General features: G+C 41.2%; 1 protein-coding gene across 13 annotated transcripts in view; it reads right to left on the reverse strand.

The window, feature by feature from the left end:
- DMD (dystrophin) overlaps positions 1–13,844 on the reverse strand; it is a 1,912,888-nt gene that overhangs the window by 15,365 nt on the left and 1,883,679 nt on the right. For all 13 annotated transcript variants that reach the window (XM_043538015.1, XM_043538014.1, XM_043538013.1 and 10 more), the window contains 3 exons: positions 6,433–6,676; positions 5,961–6,084; positions 1,331–1,423 (listed from right to left, as the gene is read on the reverse strand). In XM_043538015.1, coding sequence (XP_043393950.1) covers positions 1,331–1,423; positions 5,961–6,084; positions 6,433–6,676 — 461 coding nt within the window. The remainder of the gene's footprint in view (positions 1–1,330; positions 1,424–5,960; positions 6,085–6,432; positions 6,677–13,844) is intronic.

Raw genomic sequence — 13,844 nt, forward strand, 5'->3', positions numbered from 1 at the left:
TTGTGGCGGCCCGATTGAGGGTTATTGGTTATGGTTCGCATGGCAGAGGTCATTGCTTGGGATGAACAGGCAGGCACATCACCCTTTGGAGAAGGCACTTGGTGTGAAATTCATCTCCCTGTGCAAATGGTGTGCACAAAGCCTAGGTACATCCACAAAATAAGGCAAAAGTGGGACTTCGGGTGGCATATAAGACTTATGGGGCTTCTCCACAGCCGGTGAATGTCAACCACTGTAGCTACTGTCCAACAATCATTCCATCTCCTATCCTGAATACAAGCAATTCTCTTGGCAGCAGAATGTTTTATTCTCGCTCTGAAAAGACCTTTTCTTAAATAAAAAGCTTTAAAAACCATAATTCAAATAATGTGTGTGCTTATCTTCAGCAAACAAAGGGAGCAAACTTTAATAAAAACACGAAAATTGAAAGAGGTGCTGTTTCTACACACACACACACACACACACTCTGTACAAACTAGCAGTCAGCTTATTTTGTCTCACTTTGAACTCGAACAGCGTGAGTTCGAAAGTTTTGACTCCAACTCTAATGTTATTGGGTTCGCAATCTTCTTAGAAAGAAGAAGAGAGAATAAAATACAATGAAACATAGGTCAAAAAAATACAGCAGAGAACAGATAGATTGAAAACCACAGAGGGACTGTGAAAAAAGGAACCAAGGGAAAGGAAAAAGAGGAAATTCTAAGAAAAAACAGATATAGAGTGTGTATTGTTAATAGGGCACTCACTAAGCTAGGTTAGAATTTTGTGGAGGTTATGTCATGTCCCTTATATACAACACAGCTTCTTTTTTGCTAGTCTTAAAAGAAAACCAACTGAATAATCTTGAGCAAAAAAATATAGAGACAGAAGTAGTTTCTCTCTCACACACACACACCATCTACTTATACACACGTACTTGTACGGCAGAACTTCAGAGTTACGAACACCAGAGCTACAAACTGATCAGTCAACCACAAACCGCATTTGGAACCAGACGTGTGCAATCAGGCAGCAGCAGAGAAGAAGAGAAAGCAAACACAGGACAGTACTGTGTTAAACGTAAACTACTAAAAAATAAAGGGAAAGCAGCATTTTTCTTCTGCATAGTAAGGTTTCAAAGCTGTATTAAGTCAATGTTCAGTTGTAAACTTTTGAAAGAACAACCATAATGTTTGGTTCAGAGTTACGAACATTTCGGAGTTACGTAAAACCTCCATTCCTGAGGCGTTCATAACTCTGAGGTTCTACTGTATATTATATTGTGTGGTCTTTAAGGAATGTATACCACCTCTTAACTGCGGATATAGTCTTCTGGGTTACTGAAGCTTACCTCTTGTACTTGGGAAGGAATTGTTAAGCTGTTCCATCACCTCCTCCAACCCTGTGCTTGTGTCCTGGGGAGGGCTGAGCAGGTCATCCTCGCCTTAAAAACAAATCCAAACCACGGCATTTATGTCACTGCAAAACCATCTGGTAAACATATCATTGTGGTACTTTTCTTTCATGTACCTTATGGAGGCTGTACACTTGAAATAAATCCTCCTGGCTAATATCCAGTCTAAATTTTAAGGGTTAATTTTGTCACCAAATGTTATATGCTTTCCATTTTAATGAAGCTGTGTAAAATCAGGCAAATCTGCATCTTAAACTTTAATTCATTAGACGAATGCCAGGATTACTTGATCTGGGGAAAACTGGGGAAAATGTCTGCTAAGAGGAGGGAGTTCATATAAATTACGGTCCTTGTTTCAGTTTTCCTCATTCCATTACTGGTACCAATTTTTGCTGCTGTGAGCAGTGCTGTTTGAGCAGCTCTCTGATGGTGTTGGCTTCATGTTAGGAATGCTTTGCCTAGCAGAGTAAATCTGCATCAACATTAATATTTCTGACAGTTTAATTGCATCAGATTGGTGCTCCAGGAACACTCAACTGGACTGTGAAAGATTTTAAAAACAGTTCAAACAAAGCGAAATCCATATGTCCCTTTGAATGATTCCTATAATCTGATTATAAGGCAGAAGTTTACTGGGAAGTTCAGAACACTTCATCTTTACAGGTATTTTTATATTTTCAAATAACCAAATGCCATCTGCCCAATTGTACAGGAAAGGGTAATTTTGCTTAGTTTTTAATCTGAAACCTAATAGCAATAAAGTGCTTAAAAAGCAGAGTTTCTAAAAGGAGAATACACCTGGAGGTTCTCTATGAGTGAGATTCTCTCTTATTTGTCTAATCCCCATTAAGACACAAAAGCTGCTTTGCCATCTGTAATAACCCAAGCAGAGATGCATCAGCATTTTGAAAATTATTTGAGCCTTTGTCCCATTGCACAGTCCTCTATTATTAGTGTAGAATACACCTGGCATCTTACCTCACTGGACTTGAAAAAGCAATGCCACCTAAAGAATATTAATGCTACCAACCCTTCCCCCCTATTTTTGATACTCCATGTCAGTGAAATCTCTACTATAAGGACACAACAAAATCCAAGTCTTATAGCACTGCTTCTGTCAGCCTTAGTATGCATCTCAGCTTTGGACCAGAAGGCTGTGGATTCAAGTCTTACGGCAGGAAGTATTTTCATACAAAATTTTGCCCCATTAGAGGTGTTGTCCTTTGAAAACTTAAAGCCAGAGTCACTTTTCCAGCCTCTGATGGATGTCAAGGTGGAAATTCAGAGCCAGATTTTGCCACGACTCAGGCTGAATACTTGAATCAGCCTGGATAAAGAAGGCAGAATCTGGCCCTAAAGATCCAAATATATATTTTCACAGAATAGGGAATAATCCTACTGTGTTCTGGCTAACATTAATCACCTGAGTAAGGACAAGCACTAATGTCCAAAGTGGTATTGTTAAGCACAGATACAAGTTTAGTTGCATATGCCCCAAAGTTCAATATATGTTTATTTACAACATATTCACTGCTCCTATCTTAATGCTAAGTGCCTAAAATTTACTTTTAACTTGTGGTTAAATATAGTTTAAATTGTATTTAAATAAAATAGTGAAACCGGACATCATACAAGCAGCCTCCAACAACAACTAAAAGACTTCCTCTGTATTGCTTTCATTAATACAAACTACACTGCCCCAACCAGCCTTCCTCACCCCCCTCACTAGATCCAATCCACTCCCAATTCCCATAGAAGGTATGGGGGAAGAGTTAGCTCTTAGTGTGTTCTGAAGGTCCCTAAGTCCGCGCTATGGTGCACTAAATTGGGAAGCGAGTCCCAAAGCCAAGTACCCCCCACCAAAACCTATTTTCTCGCCAGGTGTCTCTCATACTCAGGAGGAAACTGTTAGATCAAGTACCTTAGATGGCCCAAGTGCGGCAATACTGATTGGGGGAGTTTGAAAGGCAAAACCAACACCTTAAGACTTACCCAGGAATCAGCTGATAGCCAGTGCAGATCAAGGAGCACTGGCGTAATGTGCTTTGTTTGCAAAACTACTTAGTGAGTAGGTTGCTGCATGACTTTTCTATATGTTTTAACAGTGTAGCTCCATGGAGAGCACATTGCAGTAATCTAACCTTGAGATTACAGTGACCTGGATAACCGTAGCAGAGTCTACTCCCCACAGGAGAAGGCTTCCTTACCAAAAGGAGACGGTAAGAAACGACTACTACCAAACTCAGTGTTCTTTAGAGAGCTTTGGAATACACTCTTTGCATGACAAAGATTTAAAACTATACTCTGATCTAGGCTATAGAGGATTCCCCTCTTCAGCACTCTGAAGTGGACAGACCTATTGCCTCCAAGCTTTTGGGCTTAGAGAGCAACATATGACAAACTGTAACAGTGAGAAGTGCTGCACATTAGCATAGCTAAAAAGATCCTATGTGATCTTTGTTCCACGGTACTGGAATGCTGCTTCCCTGTGACGTCTCATTATGATTACACCGAAATCAATTAAACGTCTTACTGTCCTCCTACATTTTTGTCTCAGAAAACTAATTTAGGTCTAACAAATTATTTTAAATGGGCGTCATCTTTAGCAGGATGCACAATGAGAATCCATTTACTGTATGTTTGGCCTAACTAATGACACAACAAAGATCTATACATCTGTTAATAAGAAGGCTGGTAACTGCTGACTTTCTGGTTTTTACATATCTTTAAGTAATAGATTTTATGGAAAAAGGGAAAACACATAGAAAGAAGTAATTAAATGGCCATGAAATGATTAAGCTCATCACAATTCATTTCTTCAGACACTAATCTAAACCATATTAGTATGTCTGTAAAAATTTGTGTATATAGTGCAGGGTAACTAAAGTAAGAAGCAAACAAGCAATTTCAGTAATAACTTCTCTCCCTCTCCCCCGCCTTTGCTCATTACTGTACTCTCCTCTCACCCCTAGTTTTAACTTTAAGATCACTTCAGCACTACACAGTCTCTCAAAGGTACATTACTCCACACTGGTTATTGTAGGAAGTCCCTACCTAATCAATTTTGTTGCCCCAGTCATGCATATGATGATGGTAGCATTACCACTCACAAGGTAGCAGAAGTCGTCCAATATGGGGGTAAATTTGCCACCTCCATTTAATTTAAGACTGACAACAAGTTCTATAAACACACACACACACACACATCTCTGCATCTGAATGAAATTATGTTTTACAGTGTGATACAGGAAAACATTAAATTCGCCCATTTTTTAAAAAAAGAAAAATCAGCTTACTGCATATTAGTTATCTGTACAACTCAGAATATTTCCAATAGGCTTAAAATTGTTTCTTTTGTGAAGCTATTAGTACTTTGAGGTCATCGAATTAAATCATCTTATTGAAGAATACATTGCTAAAGCTTATGCTCAAATAAATTTGTTAGTCTCTAAGGTGCCACAAGTACTCCTTTTCTTTTTGCTTTACTTAAAAGTAATTCCTGGTTACTGGGTGTGACCTGGAGAGACAGACCCCCGTAGAAACCTGTCAGGGTCTCCATGTCAAAGGCTGATGACTGCCTGGCAAGATAGATATGCATATAACCAGTTGATTCTTTTCAAGATATGTTTTCTCTGTAATACTTTTGTTCTGAATAAATAATACTTTGCTTTATGAAATCTGGCTGGTCATTGGTTAACCCTGTCACAACCCTTGGGAAAGAACAGGGTAGCAGGTGCTGAACTAAACTCAGCTATGCTCAGGTGATCACAGTGAACTACAGGAAACTGCAGCCTTAATCTCCATTTTGGAGGAAGTGGATTGCAGGATCCTGTCCGGAGGAAGGTGATGATTAGAGGCCTGAAGCCTAAGTGGCGTGTCCTCAAGGAGGCCATGAAGGGTCCGAGGTGCAGTTACCTCAGGAACCATGACACTGGGTAATAAATATCTACCAGACAGGAAACTACAGCAGAAATGTTACCAAAACAAAAATACCAACCATTATTCATTGAAGACTTTGCTGAATAAACCTTTCTCCACAACCAATCTGTGATTTACCATCATAAATATATTTATAAAAGCTACAAGGTGGGTGTTCCTTGTTAGTGGCCTCTCACTCAGTTCTATTTATCTGAGCAATGATACATTAAAATAAGATCACATCAATTAACCATGTGAGATGGCTGATCATTTTTTAAAATCACTTAGTCATAAGTAAGACTGTGTCCGTGTAAATCAGATTCGATCAAATTTATTAGCTTAGAGGTTTATCTGAACGGCTTGCTTTAGCTTTTTCTTGGTACCTGTTTTTCAAATACAAGCCCTGATGGAACTTTCTGTTTGATGTCAAAATATCTGTGACGCTGCACCATGGTTAAATACAAAAGCCTACATCATGATATACAATGGAGAAATAGCCAGCTAAAGTCAATGCCCACTGCAAATACCCACTGTTGTTTGTATTAACAACTGAATAAAATCTTTACTATCCTTAGTTAATTTTTTGGAGTCCGACACTGTAAAATATAAATATAAATCTCTCATGACAGTTTGAACATTGTCATCTTACCCATGGTTTCTGAAGTCTGGCTGCCGACTACGCGGAGAAGCATTGGCTGACTGCTATCTGACCTCTGTAAGGAGGTAGAAGGAGAAGATAGTGTTGTACCATTCACCTTGGAATCTGCCTGGGGCTGAGACAGCAGAATAAAACAAGGTGGTTATTCACAGCTGAACACATTTGAGCAAATTTTTCTATTTCCATATTTTGTATCTATTCCACAATGGTTACACAGCAATTTTATTCAATACATTTCAATGGGCTATGGATCCAAATTCTAAATTAAAAAAGATACTGCATTGCGTTCACACACCAGTGAGCGTATCTTACCACTTGCAATCTACAGTAAGATCAAGTTCCTCTCGCTGACTACACTTCACAGATATCACTTCGTGATGTGCTACAGTTATTGATAACATTTCAAACTCTGCTTTGGAAAAATCGTTCTTTAGCTTTCCAAAGGGAAAGCCCAAGGACTTACCTGTTCCAGCAGCTGCCTCAGCCTGTGCAGCTGTGACTCCAGCTGCTTGTTGTGATCCTCCAGAATCTGCATCCTGGCTTCCAGGCGGCCCTTGTGCTGTCGAAGCAGCTTGGCTTCTGCAATGAGCTCAGCATCACGAGGACTCTGGGGGGAGATGGGCATCATCTCAGGTGGGGATGGCAGTGGAGAGAGTCCTTTGTGATCATGCTGTTGCTTCAATCGGTCGTATTCAGCCTGCAGGTTTCTGTTAATGTCAAAAAAAGGAAAGCCTTGCCTTTACAAAGTAGACTAGTACAACATATTCCATACCCTGGCTATAGCAGTCAGAATGCACATCACACATATAATTATTAGGAATAGGCACAGTTTGGGATTTAAGCCCATCCAAACCACCTGCCTTCAAGTCTGCTGAAACTAACCTACAAAGTTTGAGTTTGGTTTGACAGAGGTAAGGTACCAACTTGTACAGGTTTTCACACGGGGATGTCAGGATGTTGCCCTGAAACACAGATATCGTCAGGTCTCCGGTTCACAAGAGTTCTGAACTCTCTGTTCAGAGCATGGGTGGCAGGTGAGGGGTGACTATACTCTAGAAGCCCTTCCCAAAGCATAAGCAGGAGGTGTGGTTCAGCTTCCAGTCTGCTGACCTTTGTAGTTAACAGCAGACAATGAACCATTTGCTCATTTTTAATAAGTGTGAATACTGTGAAATGTGAATGCTACTATTTGATCACAGAATACATGGTATATACAATACTAGTAATGCACTTATATAGCACTTTGCAAACACGAATTCATTTTCACACCACCGCAGTGAAGGATGTAGGCAAGAATTATTCTAATTTACAGATCAGAAAACTGAGGCAGAGAGAGTCACATAGCAAGCCAGTGGCAGAACTTGGATTTGAATTCCCCACTTGCAACTCTGTGCTCATTCACCACAGAAGACCAAGCTGCCTCCCTTACATTTACCATAAACTAGATTTTCAGACCAACTGTTAGAATGGGTAATCGAGTAACAGAGGAACAGGCAATGAGCTGACCTGTTAAATTAGACTTATATTTCTGTTAATATTTGAATAGCTGGGCTATACACAGCATTCTCTGAATGCCACATTTCTGCCATCACTTTACTACCCTGTTAATCCTGCATTGGGCTAACTGTTCTTCTAGTCAGTCTCTTGAATAAAACACTCCAGAGGATTAATATCAGATGTCAGGCCAAAAAACATCATGGTGAAGAAATTCTACTGAGCACTTGAAACAAGAACGTTTCCCTGGTGAGTAGTTACTTGGTTTTCTTTTTAAGATCACCCTCTGCATGTTCTGCAGAATAGAGGAGGTGAAAAGCTAAAACCCTGTTATGGACAATCCAGGCCATCTTGCAACTGAAGAAATAAAATTTCGTAGCAGCAATCTTCACACAAAGGGGAAGCATAATAAACTGTATTGGGATTTTACTGCTATGATGTCCCTTTACTATTTCCCAGAGGGAAAGAGGGTACCACAGGCCACAGACCTCATAACTGCTTACTTGCCAAAAGTAGTGGCCTAGATTTTCTTATTTTTTAAAACTCCTATTATATGCTCTGGTTCAGATAGAGTAGAAGCTGTGAAAATAGAGACCTTTTTCTTATTCCTGCCAGAGAACCCAAATTCACATTTACCTTCTGATCTAGAGGCTTAAAGACACCCCAGAAACCCTACTGCAAGTTTTATTAAACTGGGGAATGCTTAGAAAGATATAGAAGTACGTCCACATTACACGAATGGTTCTGGAGCGGAGGCTGTAACATGAGACAAAATTCTCCAACATGAAGTTTAGCAGTGCTAAAGGAGCTGGACATCTTGCCTGCTCCAAACAGGAGGAGAGGACCTACGCTTGCTCTGAAGTCAAACATGTTATGTATAATTTCCCATGGACAAGAAAGTGGTGTCAAGAATAATGAGAAGTTACTTACCAGTAACTGTTGTTCTTTAAAAATGTTACATCCGCATAGTCACACTTGTGGTATTGGTGCTTTCTCGGGATGAGCCGTGGCATTTTCTAGAGAACAGTGGCCACTGAGGACATTCATCCCCGCCCCCTCTTCGCCCCCCAGTCCTACCCTTGTGGAGGATTGTCAGTATGAAAGGGGGAATGGCTCCACTCACCCTTCAGTTCCTCCCCTAAATTTTGGAATTCTTTCTCTGATAATGGGGGAAGGTGTGCTGTGAGAATTTACAGAGGTGACACACTTAAAGAACAACAGTTACTGGTAAGTAAGCTCTCTCTTTGAGCTTCCCACTAGCATGCAGAACAACACCCAGGAAGGCTAAAGAGTTCTAGATGAATGGGGACTGCAAAACTGCCACATCAGCTCTGGATGAGAAGTCACGAGAGTGTTAGAAGCGATCACAATTTCTCTCTACAAGATCAGACCTTTGCAAGGGATGCACTTTTGCTTCAAGCACATATAGAGCTTCCAGCTTTTCAAATTCTGTGGAAAAGACAGAAGGCCTGCAATGAATGCTGTCTTCGGGATAGTTGAATATCTTTTGATATATCCAGATGAATGAATACCCAGTGAGTCATAACAATGGTGTAAAAGCAACTTGGGAAATACAGACAGATTAGTGGCCTGTATGATGTGGAAACAGAGATGATGACACGGACCATACCATATTTCCCTATGGTATATAGGGGACAGAGGATTGGCATTTGGCCTGTTTCTCATTAAGTCCACAGGCTGTAGCTATGGCTATGAGGAATGCAGACCTGAGGTCCGAAGAGCTTTGTGAAACAAAATTCCAATCCCGGAGCAAAAGAGAACCATGCATTAGAGTGAATACCCGTGGGGCAGCTAAATGAATACACCTACCCTGTGGTGTTCATACTACAACCAAGGGCATAGCTGTAAAGAAATCCAGATTCCTCTGGGGCAGCCATCTATTCAAAGCACTTACCTCAAGTAACGCTCATCGTACATGGAGCAACCTTTCGATACACTAGGGTATTTCAAAGTGAGTGAAGACCAAAGTCTAGATACAGACATGAATGCCCTGATGTCTAAGACAGAGGAAGCCAGGAGAGAAGAGTTCTTACTCTCTCATTTTTTAAAAGCATGTTGCTTAAAAGGAAAGCATCTCATGGATCCTTGTGGTGAGCTGGGCTGATTTTGAACTCTGGCTCGGTTAGAAGAGGCGATATATGCCTAACGTCACCTTTTAGGTAGCAATTTTCATGTGCTGTCTGGCCAAGAAACAGCACCCCCCACACACTATTCCAAGGAATTGGTGTTCTTTATCATAGGCCGTGTCTACAGTAGTGCACTTACGGCCACACAGCTGTATCGGTGCAGCTGCAACGTTGTAAGATTGCTTGTGTAGCCGCTCTATGCTGATGGGAGACAGCTCTCTCCTGTCGACATAATAAACCACCTCAATGAGTGGCGGTAGCTACATAGGCGGCAGAAGCTCTTCCGCCGACACAGTGCTGTGCACACTGGCACTTATGCTGGCGAAACGTATGTCCCTCGGGGTTGTTTTCTTCACATCCCTGAGCAACATAACTTTTGCCAGCACAAGTGATAGTGTCGACATGGCCTCAGCTGAGAATCCCAGATCTACCTGTTAAGTGCTTTCCAATGAGGTGCTGCTGCTCTCGGAGTGCTCAGAATCAGGTAAACTTCGAACGCTATGAAAACACTTCCAAGACACCTGCACCTGAAACTGACTGCTTGCCATGCCCAAACAGCAGATCAAAGTCCAGGATTTTCCTGGCATGACAGCAGAATATGTTCCAGGATTTCCACATCAGAGATGTTGCGCAAGAGGGATGAATCCAGCTGGAACAGAAACCTTCAGTGGCAAGGACATGAGGTTCCAGGAGCAGCTGCCAAAATTTCTCTCTCTCTCTTTTTCTTTTTTTTTAAAGTTTATTTATTTTAAATTGTTGCTCCTTGGAAGCTCTGGGATGTGCAGAGCAGCAAAGAGCAGCTGATTGTTTTATTTATGCACAAGCATGTGCAGATTCAGTAATCCAGCAGTGATAGTGGTCAACAACAGTGGAGCAGACTCCAGAAAAGCTATTTATAGCCTGTCTTCCGAAACAAAACATTGATGCTGGTGTGTGGAACTGACATGTCTCCAGACAGTAACAGTCTTGGCCAATTTCTAAGGCAGGGCATCAACCTCAGATTAGAAGTCAGTCATTTTCAGAGCCAATAAATAATACAGCACTAAATTAGGTGCAGCAGGTTTCAGATACACCTCAGTCTGGGCCTGGGAATGGTTCACAAGGTATCAGCCCTGTGGGTGTCTGGGCACTCAAAGACACCTTGCTCAGAGAACCCAGCTGACGGGTCTGGAGACAACAAAGGCTATTTTGGGCACTGCTCAGAACCTCAGCCTGGAAATGAGAACAGTTCTACTGATTTCACTTGGAGGGAACCCACAAAAGAAATGTGTCGAGCCTCAGCAGGCTTGTGGAGTAAGTCCTCAGAGAACTGTTTACATAAGGTTAAGCATTTAACACTGGAAAAACTCCCGGGCAGGAGACATCAGATGATCAGGGGACTATCGTACTATCTATATAAATGGTGCCACGTTCTCAGCACCAGACTCAATCTATATAAGTGTGTGGGGGGAGAAGGAAGGGGAAGCTCTTAGCTTTTTTTTTGCTAGACAACGTGTCACAGAATGCAATTGGTGATGGTGTCTGAAAAATCAAGGATACTGGATCTTTGCCATGGGACTCAGCTGACCATGACAAATCAGAGAATTTGGGTGACACTGATGTAGGCTGCAACATCCCTTTGGTAAGTGGCACTTTACAATTGACAGTGCTAAAATTGGACCTAGTTGACCTGGGCAAACCTTGGGGACCTGGGTATTGGTGATACTTGGCAAGTGGTGTATTCAAGTTAATGATACTGGGTGTTAGGCACAAACTATATTGGCTCAGACAGATCATAGGATCCTAGTGCCACTTGAGTTGGGTATGGAACCTCTTCAGCTAGGGGACAACTTTAGTGCCGCTTACACAATTTTGACTGCTGGGACGCTGGCACTGTTCTCAGCCAGGTAAGACCCAGTACATGGATGCTGCTTAAGATGGGCACAGAGTGACTCAGGCTCATAGGTATCCAAACCTGGACTTATACATTGCCAGAGTTAGTTGACTAGGCTTGAGGAGCCTCCCTCATCAACAGCTGTGCGTGAGGCAGCCCTCCGGCTCCTGTGGGTCAAACAATACCCTTGCCTGACTGGTATCATTTCTTATTTGTTCTTCTTACAAAAGAAAAAGAAAACTAATAAGGGAAGCTTCAAGGATGTTGTATGCAATCTGAGCTCACTTCCACTTTGGAGGTTAAAATGGAACTGAAGAGTGGTTGGGGCCACTCCCCCTTTAATATCTGCTGTGAGCAGTTGCACAGGCAAGGACAAGATTCTGCAGCTCAACACCAGGAGGTGCCAGTCCCACAAGCAAGAATATGCAGGAGCCAGTCAAAGAAAAACTGCAGGTTAAAGGAAATAAAATTTGTACAATGAAGGGGGTGTGTGTGTGTGTGAAGCATAGCTAACTGGAAAATATAATTAGAGCTGCTATGCAGTGCTCACTGCTATTGTCTATTGCTCAGACCTATTCTGCAGTACTAAAGGGATCCTTCTTTCCACTTGGGATATTCGTGTTTTCATTTTCGCTGTGCTCGTGGAGAATAAGTCACCTGGCCTGAGTGGTGACGTAGTAAAAATAGATGAATCTTGCATTGCAATCTGAAGGAAGACAAAGCATGACTTCATTCTGAGTTCCTGTTACAGGTAGTCATACTCTCTTCACTGAGAATATGTTGTCTCTAGCTGCGTGTTTAGTTTTGGGTATTGATAGCCACATTTTACCAGCTGATCTTAGTGTTCTAAGAGCGATGCAGTAGCAAAAAAGGCAAAGGAAAAATATCAGTGGGACTGATTCTATTGGACTGGGGACTGGCCGATTTACTTAAACAGGAAAGGAAAGTTAAAAATGCAAAATGGAAGATCGTATTTTGAATGCCATTGTAGAAATTTCTTCGGGGAAAAAAGAAATCATCTAATTATTTTTTACTAGCTCTGGAGAATAGATTTACCCTGTGCGGAAAAAAAGAAATGTTGTTGTAGGGTAGGCTTTTAAGGCATTGCTCACGCCAGTGAGAATTAGGCATTCATGCTCAGAAAAAAAAGCATTTCTTAAAAGCTTTAGACACAAAAGGGAAAGTAAAAGGAAAGGAGATAAAAGCATAATCCTCTCAAAATGAGAGTGAGCGAGTACTGGCAATATTCTATAATCCAGACTCACTAGACACAATTCAGGCCAGGTGACTATACCTTGGCAATGGACGTGACAGCCTAATAAAGCTGACAAGCCTTCTGATCACTAGGCAAATAGGGTGTATTTTACTAAAAGACAAAGAGAAGAAAGAAAAGTAGACGTGTGCCTCATTTAAACATTCACAAAGTAAACAATATGGAGCATATGCAATTCAGCTTTAAATCCATGCAGCTATAAGGAGTTTGATAACTCACTCATGAGTTATTAATAGCATCCATCGCTTGTGGGATTGTTTGGTAATAGAACTCCCAGTGCACCCCACTGTTAAGAAATCACTTCTGGGGGCTTCAGGGGTTGTGTGGATAGGTGTTACTTTTAATCCTCACAGAAAGTCACAGGTTTATGACCCTACCTCATTCTGATGCCATTGTTTGCATATACTCCATCCCTCACAGATTTATCTGGAAGTAGTTTACAAATAACCTGGCAATAAAAACATTTTTATGAACTAGAAAAAATCAGGCACTTTGCTTTGAAGAAGCTAGAATTCTGATAACAGCAGAAATTAGGGAACAGCACTGGATTACAACCAAAGAGTATCCTCTCTTATGTATAGAGAGACTCTTTCACACAAATATTTAGCGACTGTATTGCCCTGGGGATTAGTTCCTGATTAGTTGTTCCTATATTAAGGAAGTCTTATTTTGAAATGCAAGGCACAAACCCCAGATGGACTGTTCGGAACATCGATGTTAGGGTTTTACACTGCTATTTAAACTGTAACATCTTTCCAGTTTAAGAGCAGGAGTTTTTTTCCTCTCTGTTTGAACTGATTTGGCTTGGGTGGGTTGCTTGCTTTTGTGCATGTAGGGGATACACTTTTTTCTTCCTCAGTGATTCATAGTTAGGTGGCCCACATCACTTTTATAAGAACCAAAACCTTACATTGTGGTTTTAGTTATATTTGATTACTTGTCCAAAACTTCCCAGGCACGTATGCTAGCTACATGAAATATACGATTGATTGATTTAAAACCATTGGTTCTCCTCCACTTTGGGAAATGTCTGGGCTTTTTCTATTCTGTATTAGAACGTCAAGAGCTCCCCTCTCTCTCTTCAATCT

The sequence above is a fragment of the Chelonia mydas genome, chromosome 1 (assembly GCF_015237465.2).
Source record: "Chelonia mydas isolate rCheMyd1 chromosome 1, rCheMyd1.pri.v2, whole genome shotgun sequence".
NCBI classification, from domain to species: domain Eukaryota; kingdom Metazoa; phylum Chordata; order Testudines; family Cheloniidae; genus Chelonia; species Chelonia mydas.